Source organism: Typha latifolia, chromosome 15, assembly GCF_019914945.1.
Source record: "Typha latifolia isolate L0001 chromosome 15, TyphaL0001v2, whole genome shotgun sequence".
NCBI lineage: Eukaryota > Viridiplantae > Streptophyta > Magnoliopsida > Poales > Typhaceae > Typha > Typha latifolia.
This window is the reverse complement of record NC_133100.1, coordinates 6,674,376-6,692,871: the sequence shown is the minus strand read 5'-3', so window position 1 is coordinate 6,692,871 and position 18,496 is coordinate 6,674,376. Positions and strand designations below refer to the sequence as shown.

The window sequence follows — 18,496 nt, the reverse complement described above, 5'->3', positions numbered from 1 at the left end:
ATCATGCTCAATATGTATCTAAAAACGAATTAAGCTTGATGAACTAGATTCTACTCGAAATTAATTTCAAGTCAAGCTTGATCACTGGCAGAATCGAACGACAATGTTAGAATTTTGGCTGGTCTCACCGCAAGCCTCTTCTTTTCTCCAAGGGTTTGTCTCCAAAGAATTAGTTGTTTGCAGCCCCAAGCTATCCTCTAGGATTTATATTTTCTCATAGTGATTGCTCCTTCAAGTTGACCCATTTGGGTGTGACAATTTCAAGCGAGGTATAGGAATCCTAATTCAATTTAGGTTTAAAAGAATAAACAAACAAGGAAAGCTTAATCATACTAGATTTGTGTAAACCACTGAGGATTCAATTCAAATTTGATTCCAACTTGAATTATGATTGATTTAAAATATACTCAAAATATGCTCCAACTCGAATTAGACTAGAATTGAAATCTAATCAAGTCATCTTCGAAATTAATTTCAAGCTAAGCTTGAGCACAACCTGGCTCGATCAAGCTCAGCTAGACTACACCCATACATGGGACTAAAATTAGAGATATTAACCTCATAAAGGAAAAGAAAATATTAGCGGCGAAGCCTTAAAAGTAAAAGGCCTTGTTTGTGCTCATTCTCTTTGGGCCCATGGGCCATGATTAATTTATCGACCCATCTTTATTGGGATTATTTTTTTTTCACTTCACACCTTATATTCTTTATTTATTATTTACACCCTACCATTTCACTTTCTTGTATTTATAAAAAAGGGGAAAAATATAATTTATATCCCGGTCAAAATTACTTTTTGTATTACTTAAATTCTTTAATTTTAAAATAACTTTTGCACTTTGGTTTTACATCAACTAATTAGAACAAAAAAAAAATTGTGAAAATTGTATTTATCTTTTGCTTCTTTTATCATAATCTTCCCACTTTTACATTTTGGACATTGCAAAAAAATTAATTTAAATAGGTAAGAATTAACAAATTGAACATGAAAAGTACCTCCATTGTGAGTTTTGATAGAAAAAAAACTAACAATTTTAAATAAAAATTTAGGTGCTCACTTTGAAATTTGGCCTAATACAAGGGGTAAAATGTACTCACCCTGTAATAAATATTAAAAAAAACGCTATTTATCATTGTGTGGCCACATGAGAAAAAAGCAAGGGGTCAAATTAAAAAGGGGAAAGGGATGAAAGTGTAGAATAAAATAAACGCATAATATAAGGTGTGAATCATAAATTCCCCAAAATTCTCTCCCCTGGTTATTTTAGTCAATCACGTGGAAGGCGAGGAGCAGGACATCAGTGACGCGCGTTGGTCTTTGGAGTTGAACGCCTGATGGTTCACCGACTAATGATTATGTAACTTTGACCCAAAATAGTTATGAAAGACAATTTTACATTCCGATATATCAAAATAATGGATCACTCTATATAAAACTTTGGCATTATATAGGTCATAAGATCGACTCCGACTTTAACTCAAAATAAATTTATTATAGGCAAATTATTTAGTTGTTCGCAGTTTGATAATTCAATTCGGCTTAATCCAACAACTCAGCAATGTGTTAGTTTCGATAACAAATTAGTGGCTCGATGGTTTAGAGCGCTTGATCTGTTGCATTTAGCTCAAAGCAATGATTCGGCAGCATAATGTCTTACAACTTGGATCGGATGACTTAGCATATTTGCCAAAGCTTTATAGAACTTAAGTATCTTTGTATCAATGAAGGGTTGGATATTTGTCTCATTCATATTTAACTTTTAAACTCGAATAATAATAATAATAATTATTATTATTATTATAAATAACTTTATTTTCATGTTTTCTATCATTCCTTATCTGGACATCAAAAGACTAGTTTTTAGAAAATGGGTTTTCTACATAAATTCATGATCTAATTTTAAATTTCTAGCTTGGTTAGTGCATAATTATTCCTTATTTGTCAATACTCTCTCTTATTTATAAATAGCACATCAAACACTACTATTTTTATTTAGAAGTGTGCTTAAATATGATCAACATGCATAACTTTAAATTATGCAAATATATTTATCTCAGGTGATGGAAGTGTGACGTTACCACCCTTTTCTTTACCGGTGTATAAACTTGTGGTTAGAGTTTAAGACTGCATATGCCTATAACATTTAAAGTGTCTAGAATGGTTAGCATTATTATCATCATCATTATTAGTAATAATAATAATATTTATATATAAACGCATGCATATATGTAATATATTATCAATATATAAGTTGGACCATTAGATTAAACACTATTAAAAAATAGAACAAACTAAGCTATATTTATACAAGACACAATGAGCCAAATCTATTTATGTAATGTTCTCGTAAAAACTTCAACCATAAATCAATATTACATTTATAACACAACAATTGACTTATAACTCCATGCATTGATCATGCATATTTGACGGCCTCGACCGCCCTTGGTCTAATTTTACATCTCAAGACCGTCGCCCAAATCGATCAATTAACCTGCCCTATTCTAGGGTGATAGAACTCGACCATTATGCTACAATGGTAGGACTTCATAATAAGCTTGAGTATAATAGCTTGAAGTCCAATATTTAAACTTTGACCCTGCCTAAGGATCATATATGTTTGCTAATTAATATAATATTGGATAAAGTCCAAATGTTCCAAGTCCTAAAGTTTCCGGTCATGACATACTACATCCATATGATAGCCCTAACATGCCATCATCATCAACCTTCTTTAATTTTACTTTCATACTAACTAATAGGAATGTTGAATTGTGACTGTAAAAATTCAATCACAATGTTAAAGAGTCCTTCTAGATAACTTTCACTGAACTGGGTTCTATTCCCACAGGATTACATTTAGTTATGCAAGACTACCAATATGCATCATTTTGTACAAGTTTAAAAATGAAACATTTGTCAAGAGATTAGACCAAAGACCACAATATATAATTCATTCTTTACTTTATCCATTCCTTTGACCTCTATGGATTATAGTCTGGTCTAAAGAACTAGACAATGCATTCTAACATACAAGTTCGGAAATTTGCAACAAAAATAAAAATAAAACCAACCTTATAGATTTATTTTGGTTTTAACTTATCTATTTAATACCTTTTGATCTTACTCGAGGTGATAGTTTAATTTTTTTTTTTTTAAAGTTATCTTCATCAATATCTATAATGAGCTCATAAGTAATAGTTTTACTGTTGCAATCATATAATTTTTGTTTCAATTCTTTCTTTTTAGCTTTTATATTTTTACGTTTAAATTATTCCTATGGCAGGCAAACTATTCTCTCACTGATGGCATCCGATAATTGTAAATAAATGATTGCTTAATTAATTTTTGACATAGTAATGGGAAAATTTCAATTGGATTATTATTATTTTTTTTAAAAAGAGCAAGGGAATTTTTAGAAAAAGTAATAAAGGTAAGTGTTAGAATTAAATATATATATGTAATCAAATACCAATATACATATTTTTTTAGAGTTAATCTTCTAGACTATCACTATTTTCTATGTATCTCTCTAAACATTTCTTTCTACTTATATAAACCCACTTGAATTAAGAAATTTCATAGCTTAGGGAGTCTTTATACGGTGTATAAAGATTAAAAAAACCAGGGGTACGTAGAAAACAGTGATGTTTCCTAGCGACCAAGTGGAATTACTTCTATTTTGTTGTTGTTGTGATGCAGTTCTTTGAGCTAGTAATCATATTAAACTAATTGAGAATGGTCTTATTTAATATGATTGTGTAAATAATATAATCTAGATTGTGAATGCCAAATAAAATTTTAAGGACTTTTTTGGCTACATTGATAGAAACTAATCGAGCATAATGTAGTTGGTGAACTTGGACTGTAAGATTTTTTTTAATTAATCTACTTTTTATTGATAAGGTCTTCTTTAGTATTCAAGTTGAAAACTTTACTTTTTGTTTGATATAAAATACAAAAAAACTACTATTTTATAGGCTTTCAGTGCATTTATTATATATACAAATCAAATACTTGTTTAAGCTTATACATATCTTAGTGTTTGATTTAGTATAAAAACGTTAGTTATTTTCTATGCCAATTACTATATTTTACCTATGAGATTTATTAGGTATAATATATTTAGCATAACTAAACAAATAAAATTAATATATGCAATATAATTATAAATATCATACTAACAATAAAATATATATTATATGATACAGACCTTACTCCCTATTGATATAGGTGGATGTTTATATTTCACAGTATTAATCTACTTTCTTTCACTAGATGTTTATTAATTCAAACTAAGCGTACCATTCGAGAATGCACTAAGTAAAGAATGTACTGATTACCTCGCTGGATTCTCTTTATAATCCAATTATTTTTATGAATGCACTTGTCTATGGACTTTTTATTATAAAAGAAAACAACCAATACCAATTGCATGCAAATAAGAACTCATTTGAACAAGAATAGTGCCAAAATTAGGAAACAACTATTCTTCCCTGAGATATAAAAAAAGATGAAAGAAAAGTTAATTTATATGAATTGCTTGCTTGTGTCCAAGTGAATTAGTTTGGTCAAAGGATTATTCGATTTTTATTTCATTTCCTACCAATGGTCAGAGGAGCAAGCTAGCTAGCTAGCTAATATATATAACTATTAAATTACAAACAAAAAGTTCATGAATGTCAACCTTAGATTTCTTATTATACTTTCATACCATGAAGGTTTCTTTCACTAGTCATAAACTATTATGCGTGTTTCATCTTAGTCTGCATGATGCCCTTCATTTATATTTTATCTTCCAAACTAGTTAATTATATTATTCTTTTTAAGTTGACTGGTACTTAGATATTGTATTAAAGTTAGTTTTTTTTTCTTCTAAGAGTCATTGTCTGAAGCTTGCTATTATTTTTAATTCCGTCTATTTGGAATATATAAATTACACGTGAAATGTATATAAATTTTGCGGTATATATGCCTCACATTTTATTATCTATCATACGTTTTACTTGAGAAATATTAAGAGATACACGTGAAATATATATTATTTTTTCTGGTCTTCTATTTGTAACGAGAAGTGATTGAATCTAAGAACGTAAGTTTAGCTGAGCATGTATCACAATTCACAAGTCAACTAAAGCAGCCAAACAGCCGTGCAATATAAGCGAAGTTGGCCGAATTTAACGTGTGAATTTTGCTACTTGCGTCGATAACTTTGAAGATTTAAAACTGTTTTACTTTTGGTGGTCAACTCTCAAGTTGAACATTTATTCCGAGAAATATTGTAGATAATTTATTCTCAATCGTATCTCTCCTTTTTAACTTATACGTAGAAATCATGCAAGTTGATGAACGGAGTCGAAGTTTATTGTAATTTACTTTATATTCAAGTACTCTACTCGTTTCTATATTATTAATGTATTTGTTATAGCCTACAACGAGTTTTAACGTACTTTTTAGTATCTTAATTTTTCTAATAATGATGTATGTGTTCCTAGTTCTTTCACGCTCAATGTGGATCTCATGTGAGAGCAACCTCACACGAAAGCTAGATGGCAAGTTTATAGTATTTCAAACATAAATAAATTATTAAAATTATAAAAGATTAATCTTAAACTCAAACCAAATTACACGAATACAATCTATTTAATAACCAGTACAAAATAAATTAGCGAATTGGGTCAAAAGAGTAATTGGATTTTGTTCCTTTTTATAATCAGGTTAAGCAAAATTAACACATCAATTATCCAAAACTAATTATAGTTTATCTCAAATTATCAGAATTGGGTCAAAAATTACCACCTTAAAAGTATAACCCTAAAAGAAACCTAATGCATGTCCTAAAGTATAAACATGAACCACACTTGTCTTGCACCCTAAGTGACAAACTATATCTATCATAGTATCATCTACGTAACTCCAAAAGGAATATTTACAAAATTTCTAAGTCAGAAGCACATTTGAATAAAATCAATCAATGGATTGGAAAGGTTCCTCTTGTCATTTTTCTTGGCCGAAAGATGAGAATTGGCAGGAAATGAGAAAGGGATGCATACTGCCATCAAATCTACTCAAAAAGTGGGTAGTTGGGATTTTTATTTTTTGTTATGCGTAAGAAATATTATGTATAAATTAACTATACTAAAAAAATTATAAAAAATATTCAATCTAAACCTATGGCTACTGAGCCTTAAGAGAAAGAAATGAGGAAGAAAGAAGAAAATAAATGCATTTTAGAAATTAAAAATATTTGTAGTCGAAGAATTTTCCTTTTTATGCTATCGGCCGAAATGGTCATTTTCTACACATATTTGATAAAATATAAAGCTTAATTTATAAATATTATAAATTAATATTTATGAAATATTAATTTATAAAATATAATTTTATAAATTATTTTTGTAATTTTATAATTTTTGTAGTTTTAATGTAATTTTATAATTTTACTATATGAAATATAAAAATATCATTTATTTTTGTTAATGAAAAAAGAGTTTTATTTAGAACACAGCCAACACGTAGAGCTTTATTTATACTCTTTTTTTTTTCTTTTGAAAGATAAAGATGGAGACTATACAAATATAGGGTTTGAAGTGAAAATTGTATTAAAGATAGGGCGTTATATGCAAATGCATCGTAAATAATACAAGTCCTCTGTGTTGTTCTCCGCATCACCGTAGGTTAAAAATAAAAATAAAAATAAAAAGAAGAGGGAGTGAAATAGAAAAAGGTCGTAGAAAATTAAAGCCTCGAGAATAACAACCTCTCTGAGCTACGCGAAAGCGACAAGAAGAATCACTGTTCAGAAAACGGCGCTCACGGCTGAGCACTAATTCCCATTGCACCAAAGGAAACCAAAAAATAAAAAAGGTCCCTTTTTTATTATGCAATTAGAACCCCAAAAAAGAAAAAGAAATTTAATACGTCGATTTCGCTGCCGAATTCTAAGTCAACCTCCATGAACTCATCGCAGAGCTCATCAGCAAATATTCCAGCCTGAGAGGAAAATCGCGAAACCCCCCTGCGACCGACCACTTAAAATAAATTCCCCACCACGCCCTCAGTCAAAATCTCGCGCCAAACAATTCCACCACCTTCCTCCTCCTCCTCTTCTACTTCTTCTTCTACTACTACTACTTCTTCTTCTTCTACTACTACTACTACTTCTTCTTCTTCTCCCCTCAATCTTAGTGTGAGAATAATACCCAACTCCCCTTGACTTCAAACTCACCTAAACCCTTTCTACATATCTATATATTGCCCTTAAATCACCCTTCTCGATCCCTTCTCTTCACCTTCGCAGTTCCAATATCATATCACCAATGGCATCGCACATCAGCTTGATGTCGAATCCCTCTCCTATTTCACGCAATTCGACATCGCCGAGATCGCGCGTCGTCGTTTCGAGCGTGGTGGTCACACGGTCCACCTCGGTGGTGACAATCAAACACGCGAATTATGCCGCTGTCAAGGCGGAGGGGAAGGCGGAGGCGCCGCTCGCTGCGGTGTGGAGGGAGATCCAGGGATCCGACGATTGGCAAGATCTGATGGAGCCGTTGAACCCGCTCCTACGGTCGGAGATCGTCCGGTACGGGGAGTTCGTGGCGGCGTGCTACAAGGCGTTCGACCTCGATCCGAGCTCGAAAAGGTACCTGAACTGCAAGCACGGGAAGCCGCGGATGCTCCGCGCGGTCGGGATGGAGGATTCCGGGTATGCCGTCACGAAGTACATCTACGCGACGCCGGACATCAACATCCCGACGCGGACGGCAGCATGCCGCAGCCGGTGGATCGGCTACGTCGCGGTGTCCGACGACGAGAACGTGAAGAAGATCGGGAGGAGGGACATCTTAGTCTCGTTCCGAGGTACGGTGACACCCGCGGAATGGCTCGCGAACCTGATGAGCTCGCTGACGCCGGCCCGCCTCGACCCGCACGACCCCCGCCCGGACGTGAAGGTCGAGTCCGGCTTCCTCAACGTCTACACCTCCGACGACAGCTCGAACAAGTTCAGCAACGGAAGCTGCAGAGAGCAGGTGCTCTCCGAGACGGCGCGGCTAATCAACAAGCACAAGCACGAAGAGCTGAGCATCACATTGGCCGGGCATAGCATGGGGAGCTCCATAGCTCTCCTCCTCGGCTACGACCTCGCTGAGCTCGGCCTCAACCGCGACGCCGCCGGCCGGGAGGTCCCGATCACCGTCTACTCCTTCGGCGGGCCGAGGGTGGGGAACCTAGGGTTCAAGGAGCGGTGCGAGGACCTAGGGGTGAAGGTGCTGAGAGTGGTGAACGTGAACGATCCAATAACGAAGCTCCCAGGGGTGTTCTTGAACGAGTCGTCGCCATGGAGATGCCTTTGCTATGCTCACGTCGGGGTGGAGCTCACCCTCGACTTCTTCAAGATGATGAACCCTGCCTGCGTCCATGACATAGATCACTACGTTGGGCTGCTCAAATCTTGCTCCCAGGTGGAGAGGATGATCAACAAGGAAGGGTTTGATTCGTTCACCAGAGTTTCCAACTATATTAGCTTGCAGAAGCAAAAGTGGGATACTGCATGGCAATGGCAAGATGCTGCAAGGCACGTTATTGCCAACTTGGTGCAATCTATAAGGATTTGATCACCACTACTAGATAAATATCTTCTTCTTCTTTTTCTAATATTATTCCATGTATATATATATATATATATAAAGAGAGCTATATGTGGATCAAGATATATCAATATCTTGGCATGCATGGTTTTGGGATGACATGAAGATAATTAAGCTATTTTCTCTCGTAGAAAGTGTCTCTAAAGAAGTGAAAACAAAATTAAACGAGTGTCTGTTGTTGTAATTCAAACTAGATGATACTAATGTAGTTAATATGAGCTTTCTTTAACGACATGAGAGATAAGATTAATTATTTCATTCAACATAAAGAAGGAGAAGTCTAAGTTTTGTTTTGATTCATAGAGAATTTGCAGACTATAATCATAGGTTAAATATAAAGATTAATCATCTCCATTATAAAAGTTAGATATATGAGCTAAACTATGAGTAACAAATGATTGAAGCTATCATATATATATACTTTTTTTCTCATCTAACAAAATTTAGGCTCACAATAGCTTCTGCCACGAGCCACACTGAGGGTCGTAAGTCCAACTTTTCATACTAAAATATATGACCCCACGAGTCTTCCATTATAAGGTATTCAAACTCTAACTGTAATGTTGAACTTCTTGACTCTTACCCTTTGACATTTACTCCTATTAATGTCTTTAATTATAACCACTCTTGGAATTAATTAACACGGCTAGATATTCTTGAAATGGAAATAATATAAATCATGCATTAGTAAATATTTACTGATCAATTTTGGCAGGTAGTTTGATGCATTAATAGAGAAAGTTATATATACTTCTCTCCCCCACTAGATCATATTTATATGACAAAAGTATCCCTCTCTTGTCAAAAGAAAAATATTATTCACCCTTCCATTAGCGATAAACTAACTGTTGTATTTTAGTCCAAATTATATGAGATTTAAATATTTAAGTTAAAAAAAAATACATAAGAGTTCTGTGTAATTAGATCAGGAGTTTAACGTGCAATTTCTTCTATATATATATATATATTTGTTGGTACTTGATTCATGATAAAATTATAGTAACAGGACTAGACGTTAGTGTTGTAACTTGTGATATGTTGGTGAGAGAGATTGTAGCAATGCAAATAAGTCGGTGACACAGCAAGCAAATAAATGCTAGATGTGGATGTTTAATTAAATTGTGATCATCTCATTTAATTTATCACCTTCATCCATCCCCCAGTCAAAGAAGCTATAGCTTACTCATGCTATATCAATGACACATCAGTTCCCATTCTAACATCATCATTGCATTAATAAGAAATGGATATATATATATATATATATATAGTTTAACTTTCAATGAGAACTCCATTAATACTATATTTGTCCATCCATTAATTAAATTTCAGAATTTTTATATGGCCAATTAATTTAGTCAATACCTGCAATACTCTATCCATTACGCATTTACAAATAACCATAACATTAGGTCCAACTAAGCAAGAATGTAAGTGTAATTCTCTCTTCTTCTTTTTTCATTTTTCAGTAGTTAGGGTATTTTTTCAGAGAGAGAGAGAGAGAGAGAGGAAAAATGAAAGGTAAAGAGAGAGAAATAATAGTACAAGAAACAATTAAAGATCGAAGAAAGAATTAAGAGCAGAAAAGTCTGTTTTGCTTGCATTAATTTGATGGATATATGAAAAGACTGCCATTTATGCCAAAAACATCTTCAAATCTGGTGCAAAAAGGGATTCAGTAATAGCAGACAACAACAACAACAACAAGAAATCTCCTTTATTATTATTATTATTATTATTATTATTATTATTATTATTATTATTATTATTATTCCATAAGATCAACATATTTCACTGGTCTAATATTTGAAGTAATATGATTTTCTTGACCTTTTGAATAAATTTCAGAGCGCTTTTATTGAATTTTGCCTTTAATTATCACTTGTAAAAATAAAAAGACTAAATACCCTTTCTTTTTATTTTATAACAACTACTTAGAAAATTAATACTTTTGTTAATATATATATATATATATATTTTAAGAAGAAAAAACTCTTACATCCAAACCCCATATTTCTACCATGGACCATGGTTTGCCACCTAGTTCAATTGCCCAATTTGACTCAAGGTATACATGATTAATTTAAAAAGAGAGGTACTTTGAGCTCAAAATAATACAGTAACTAATGAGGGTAGCTATATACCATGGCGCAGGATTGAGGCACTATATGATATCACTGGGGGAGTCACAATCAACCTCTAAGTAGATAATGCAAGGTTCTACTTCTAAGCTACATAAACTACATGGGAATAAAAATGTATTTGGGAAAATTTATATATGATACCCATTTTTGAACGAAATTATGGTTTACGGTCTATATTTTTATTATTTATCAGTAGAACAATATAATTTAATATATATATATATATATTTTTTATTATTATATCTGTTAGCTAAATTTAACTAAAAATTTAAGTTAACTATACTAAAAAAATTATAAAAATACCATCAGTTATAACTCAACCTAACCCAAAATAAATCCAACCCAACTAAATTCAACTCAACTAAACTCAACATATACTAAGAGCATATTAGTCATTTTAGGAATAAAATATCTCGAAGTAATAGAATATTTTCACGGTAGATTTGATTTATAAATAGTAAAGATATAGAGAGTAAATAATAATTTCGTTATAAAATAAAATATATATACAAATTTTGATATGTCTTAATCTCCTTATAGTTGAACATCCTTGTTTTCTTTTCTAAGAGAACTGGAGATGGGTAATGGATAGATACAAGCTAAGATTACGACATGCAATTCCAGTGATTCATATATGATCGTGTGGGTATGGTTGAACCGACCAAATGCTATCACTTTTACGTGAAGATTAGTATAAATATATAGATTGATAGATAGCTACATTAATATATTAATATTCGTATTGTCATGTATAAGCTACCGGCCTACCACTACATTTATTATATTCATGCTCTTATAATTCATGTCTTAAGCTTAGGTAACATCCATAGGTCAGATATAGGCGGGACAAAGATCCAGCTAACCCTTATAGATACATAGACACTGTGACTCTTGGACCTATCTTTAGATAACAGTTAGACATTCTAATCACAAACATCAAGTTGTTCAATCTAAGTTATAAATCAATTACGTCGCCGAACTATTTATTTTAAAATCAAATAATTTTATATCATTTGTTTCAAATTATTATATTATCGAGTGACTATTTTAAGTCGTCGTGCTATCGAGCCACCGACCATGGCGAGGCAAGCCAATTAGGTTGTTAGTGTTTTGATGAGTACTTAGACTTTAATGGCAATTGTTGGTGAAATGGAGAGGTCCTGAAGTAGTATAAAATCAAAGTAATCTTAGCCAGTAGAATATTTATTCCTAATATTAATATCAAATGTTGAAAAGATACTATGGAATTTATGGGAATTTTTTTTTTTAAAACAAATATACTCCTTCAAAGGTCCTTATTGGTATATATATCTTGTTCAGAAACACTGGTATGAATTAAAACCAAGTATTTTGATGGGTATAAACATAAATAAGAGATTTTACAAGCTGAGTATATGAATTTTTATTTATTTATTTTAAAAAGAACTCTAACTAAAAAACTTTAGTTTGAATTGATTGTGCCACGTTTTCTCATTGCTTCACGGCGTTTTCAAATGTTCCCATTTATAAGCTAGACAGAATAACATTAGCCGACGTGGATCACTTAAGAACACTAGGGTTTGTGAAAGCTATGAATTTAGGTAGATGATTAGAGACGTGCAACTTAATTTTTCTTTCTCCTCAACTTTATTTCTCACATTGAAAGGCTTCTTCAACAACTACAGCGAATTTAATTTGATACAAACTGTTTAATTATCATGCCATGGAAATTTGCTTGGAAAATCAGCTGCAATAACAGTGATTAAAGTGACATTAAGACGCTGGAGCACAAGGTTGCAGATGTTATCGTTGAATGTATGTTGATGTTATAACATCACTCAAGTTGATGCTATTGTGGATCTTATTTGCTAGGCAGGATAAGTATGTCTAAAATTAATCTGCCACTTTAATTTTTATCTGGGTCGATTTAAATGTGGTCCAGTTGACTCTCTTTTTTTTTTCTTCAATCTTAACGTAAGCTTACTTACGATAATGTAATGCCTGATTTCTAAGCTGGCCCTATTGTGAGAAAACGTGAAATTGTTAAGTGTTCCATTTAAATTTGATTAGAAAATCTCTTATCCCTAACGAGGGTATTATTGAAAGGGAAATTTATATAAGACCCTATTTTGTTTTAATGAAATTATGATTATATCCTATATTTTTACTATTTATAAATCGAGTCCTTTTTTTTTTAAGAAAGTCCGTAGACAGAAATTTCATTATGCTTAAGTAACAGTTACAACATGATACATAAATAAATGAGAGATAGGATGAAATCCTACAACAAGTCCGGCACTTGGCTGAAAACAATATAACCAAGTTAAGTAACCCAGGGTATCATTGTAACAAACAAATACTCGTGCAAATAAGAATAATGGAGGGAGTAGGACATCTGCCCTAGAGCAAGCCTCCCATTTGGCCTTCAGTAGCTTTACAGCAAACAAGAACAGCTGCAAGAGACTTGGATTCAGAGCGCTTCACATGAAAAGGTCAGCGTCCTATAACTGTTCCATCTAAACTAGATCTAACACGCATAGAGACTAGCGAACCCAACGATGCCAACCAAACCAACGTAACAAATCTACGATAGGGTAAGCCACGAGTAACCCTCTACCAACACGTACTCAGCAACAGCAGGCCAAGGCAGGGGATGTACCCTTGCCCGATAGTAAGGCAACCAACCATTCTCCGCCCTAGCGGGTCCGCTGCTAGGCAGTAGTCGAAACACTTGATATATTTTATTTCTAAAATTATTAAAACGCTCTTAGTATGATTTGGTTGTGGGTATTTTCATAATTTTTTTAGTATAGTTAACTTAATTCAAATGTTTAATTAAGTTAAACTAATGTATCTAATAGCATAATATTTTCTGTACATATTTGCTAAATTATAGATAGTAAAAAATGTAGGGTATAAATCATAATTTTATTAAAAAATAGGATATTCTATGCAAATTTCTCTATTGAAAATGACCCTTATAAGGTCTAAAATTACCAAACAAGCCATGACAAAAAGAGTATTTGAGAGGTTTCCATAATTAAGGCTGTCAAAAGGAAAAAAAAAAAATCTACGTAGAAATGAGCAATAGCCTAAATGAAATTATCCTTCAGATTTTTCTCGCCATTCTCTACTCTTTAAAGTAGCGAAAAATGCCCTTTTAAAATGTTTATTTACTCTTCTATCCTCCTGCTATATAAGATAGATGATCAAATCTCTATCAAACCATACCTGTTCTCGGAATAAATACATGATCATGGAATGACTATAACTCAGTCATATAAATCACACATTATATTTTATCTATTTTTTTATTCACACTTTGTCTCTGACAATTTTATAACCCGACCCTTTATTTTTCTTTATAATTATTATTTACCATCATGATAATATTTTGACTAACTACTATTGACTAAATTACTAAAATACTCTTACGGTTACTATTTTTTTTCCTCTCTCTGCCCCTCCTCTCCTCTGAAAAATATATAAGTAATTTAAGAATTTATAAATTATTTTATATATTATAACGAAATATTTATTTGCTAGTACCGTTTAAATTAATAGAGGATGTTAAATGAGAATTATAAAAAAATAGGAGTCGAGTTATAAAAACCTCAAAGATGAGATGTGAATCACAAAATAAATAAAATATATGGTGTGATTTATAAAATCCTCAATAAAAAATAATTACAACGGCCGTTTAATTTCCACACCGGAGGAGAGGTACTGGTATTTCACACTATATCACTTGCTTATTAATTGTACTACAATCATAACAATTTGGTCATTGATGAAGATCACCACCAAATGCTAATTAATTAGAGAAACATCGTTTGTGGTTTAAAATTATCATCATTAATTAGCATAACAGGACACTAAAGAAGGCATTAATTATGCAAGCAAACATCTCACATATAGTTCCTTGAGAGCTACAATTTTGGCCTGCATAAGTGCCCAAATCTAGAATCTTTCAAGTGGCTAAAAAAATTAAGGAGTGAGAGCCTTGATTTCTTTATAGATATCTGCTTGTTTTATTGGTTAATTAAATGCATTACAAGTACAATAATTTGGAAAAGTAAAATGTGAGATTCCTCTTAATTAACCATATATATATATATATATATATATACACACACACAGGGGTATTTACTTAAAATTAGCGTTTATACTTATCTCTTATATAAATTATGTGTATTATATATATATATATATATATATATATAAATAAATGTATTAAATTTTAAAACTATAATCTTGCTATTATTAAAACCTATGTCTCCGTTCACTTTTAGTATAAATATCATTATGCTAGTATAGTAAGTAAATAATTATTTATCTTAATATTAGTTCATTAATACCTACTTATCATTCTTCTCAATTTATATAACAAAAAAATTACATAATATTTTACACTCGAGAGGACAATAGTCATGTCAACCATCCTTTCCCTATTATACTCTCGCTCCCTCAAGGGTAACATCAAATATAATGTCTCTCTCAAAAGTCATAGATATTGTACTCTTTTTTCTCTTTACTCTTCACAGAAGTATCCATGGAAATATTTTCGTACTGCATGGAAACATGTCTACATTATGTTGCAAAATGTATGCATTGTCAATATAAGTCTCTATTACATTTAAAAATATAAGAAAATATGTCTGCGTTACATAATAGAAGTCCAGCATTGCTTAATAGAAGTCCAGCATTGCTTATATAATTCTGCATTATATATTTAAATACAAAAAAAATATATTTACAATATAAGTAAATATGTCCACATTACATAGTAAAAAAGCTCTGAACTGCACGATAAAAATGTAGACAAGTAAATATAATTAAATTCATCGATTGAGTATGGGAGGTTTAATAAGGAACACCCTTCTCTAGGTAACTCTATTTCCTTAAGGATTTCTCTTTAGAGTAAAAGAGATATGCTATGATACTAACTAAAATATTTACAAACCCTACAAAACAAATGTAGTGTTTTGTTCGTCTATTATTAGCTAACTTGAACCTTGTTATAATAAACTATAGACTTAGTTGGTTTACTTTGTCCTGTTCCATCTTTTTTCTAGAGTAAAATTCGACCATATGGCGAATGAAAGAGGTAACTCGTTCTAGTCATGTGAAAAACCCGTCGTTCGAAAAAGTCTAGATTTCCTTAACTTGGCCATTCAATCTTGTGAACCACACAATAATATAACGTATCAATGCAAAATAATAAATTTTAAGAAGATAATTGTTACAAACCGGCTTAACCCGATTCGAAACAGTTCTGGACTCGATTAGTCTCGTTCCTTTCGAAGGAATCTAAAAATAACCCAACCGATAGATCATCCTAAATTGTGGATATGTTGTCGCTATTGAAAAGAGCTTCCCAACGAATCCAAGATCACATAATTTAAACGGTTAGATTTTGAAATATCGACCGAACAATGGCTGAAGATCAATTTAACCCTAGCTTAATAGCCCTTTAATGGCTAAATAGATGCTAGGTTAATTCCTTGGTGTGAAGAGAGAGAAGTGGTTGTAGAAGAGGGGGATTAGGAGTTAGACGCAAGATATTTCATGTGAATTTTTTTTTATAAATCAAGAGTAAAAATACCTCCGAATCTATATAGGACTAACTGACCCAAATATAACCGCTCAAAGATAGACTTATAGATTGTTTGTTAATACCGATTGATATATCTATAAGGCCTTACTTGCTTGAGCCCACGATGTACGGTTCCCAAATTAAGGTTGATGGTTTTATCTTAGTGACCATTAAGACGAGACCCTTTAAGCTACAAAGGAGATAGGATCTCAGAAATATCATTTAGTATCTTCCATCACAAATTCTCCCAAAGCCACGATTTTTATCTCCCAAGAATCCAAAGTGGAGTCAAGAACGATGCTAAAAATAATAAAGAAAACGACATCGGGGTCTAAAACCCTAATATCTCTACCATAAAAAAAAGATCAAAATCACCGTCAAAACTATGCATATTGACCTCACGAAATAGTGCATTCGAATTTCCTCGAGCATGTTTGAACAACCCTTAGAGTGAAACAATTTTTGTCAGCTTAAAACTTAATTATTTAGAACCATCTTCTAATGCCAAATATAAGAAAATTATCTATTTTATGTGTGCTAATCACCTTTGAATAGTTGCAACCAAAACTCAAAAACTTCTCTTTTTCTTGAGTTTCTTCCTAAAAGTTTTACCACGGTGCATATGCTCCTAAATAAAATCATGACATTTTTACATACTCATTATATTTTAAACACATTGTCAACACATTTAGTCGTTTTAGGGAAATATATTTATAGACGAAGGAATATCTTCTTTTTATGTCATATTTGTTAACCGTGTTAATATTAAGAGAAATTTGCATATAACACTTAGTATTTTAATAAAATTATGATTTACACCCTACATTTTTACTATTTACAAATTGAATCCTATGATTTAGTGAATATATGTAGAAAACACTCTGCCGTTAGATTATTTAGTTAAACTTAACAAAATCTCTGAGTTAAGTTAACTATACTAAAAAAAATTACGAAAATACTCTCAACCAAGTCATACTAAGGGTATTTTAGTTATTTTAAAAATAAAATATCTCTCCTTAACGAAATATTCTCATAATGCTAGTTCAAATCTAACCCATGATATTTTTTTGCATATATTTTCTAAATCATAGAGCTAAATTTACAAATTGTGAAAATTTTGGGTGTAAATCATAATTACGTTATAAAGCAGAGTATTATATACAAATATTTCTAGTAACCATATAAAACCTAAGTACATTTACTATACAAATTTTTAAAATTGCAAAAAATGGGTCATTGTGCATATTTCTTATGTAAATTATATACACCTCGTAATAAAAAGATGTACATCTAATATAAAAATAAATGCATTCAGTGTTAAAGAATCCAATCTTCCTTATCTACATTTAGAGTTTACGCATATATCTCTTATAAACTCAAACCCTTGCTTTTGGCGTCGATATCCTTCTAATTACTCTATGATAACTAGAAGTTTTAGCCTGAGAGATTTAATATTTCATAAGACAAAGAAGCCAAGGGTTTTGGTTTAAAAGGGTATCCATAATCCATGCAAAGCAAAGCAAAAAAAAAACCCTAGAAATTTTTTCTTCTATTATTCAATGAAGACACCCTCACAATTAAGTCCTAAAATATTACAAAAGTTAATTGGGCTAATATTGGGCCTGGCCCATCTAGGATTATAACGTAAACACTTCTACTATTTCTAATTGTGCCTTCTCCCACTTTTCCACACAAAATAGAAGAAGAAAAAAATGCTCAATTTATTCTAATTGGATTAGATCCTAATAGATATCTATGACATTATGTTTTATTTTCCTAATAATTATACTTAAATCCACTCAATTATTACTCATTTTACACTTCGAACTCCTCAACTATCTAATATTTCTTACATTTATACTGTATCAATAAAATGTGAAATAATTATCTTATTCTTAATTTTTTTCTCTCTTATTTTTTCTAAATAAGAGTGAAATAGTTATATAAGTGAGGAGATTTATATAAAAATAAGCAATATATTAGGGTCTAAATATAATTATCTCTCATTTTAATATTTTCACTTACATTTACTTCTGTTATAATAGGCATATACATTGTATAAAAAATATCACTAACTATACTTATCTATGCTTATTAATCAAAGTTTCCTATTGCTTACCAAATC

At 31.7% G+C, this 18,496-nt stretch overlaps 1 protein-coding gene across 1 annotated transcript; it reads left to right on the top strand.

The window, feature by feature from the left end:
• Positions 1-7,320: 7,320 nt before the first annotated feature.
• Positions 7,321-8,619, top strand: LOC140802188 (galactolipase DONGLE, chloroplastic-like). The gene has a single exon (XM_073157631.1). The coding sequence runs from the start codon at positions 7,321-7,323 to the stop codon at positions 8,617-8,619; it is 1,299 nt and encodes a 432-aa protein (XP_073013732.1).
• The last annotated feature ends 9,877 nt before the right edge of the window (positions 8,620-18,496 follow it).

Coding starts and splice junctions, on each gene's coding strand:
- LOC140802188 (XM_073157631.1), top strand. CDS start 7,321: ATGGCATCGCACATCAGCTTGATGTCGAATCCCTCTCCTATTTCACGC.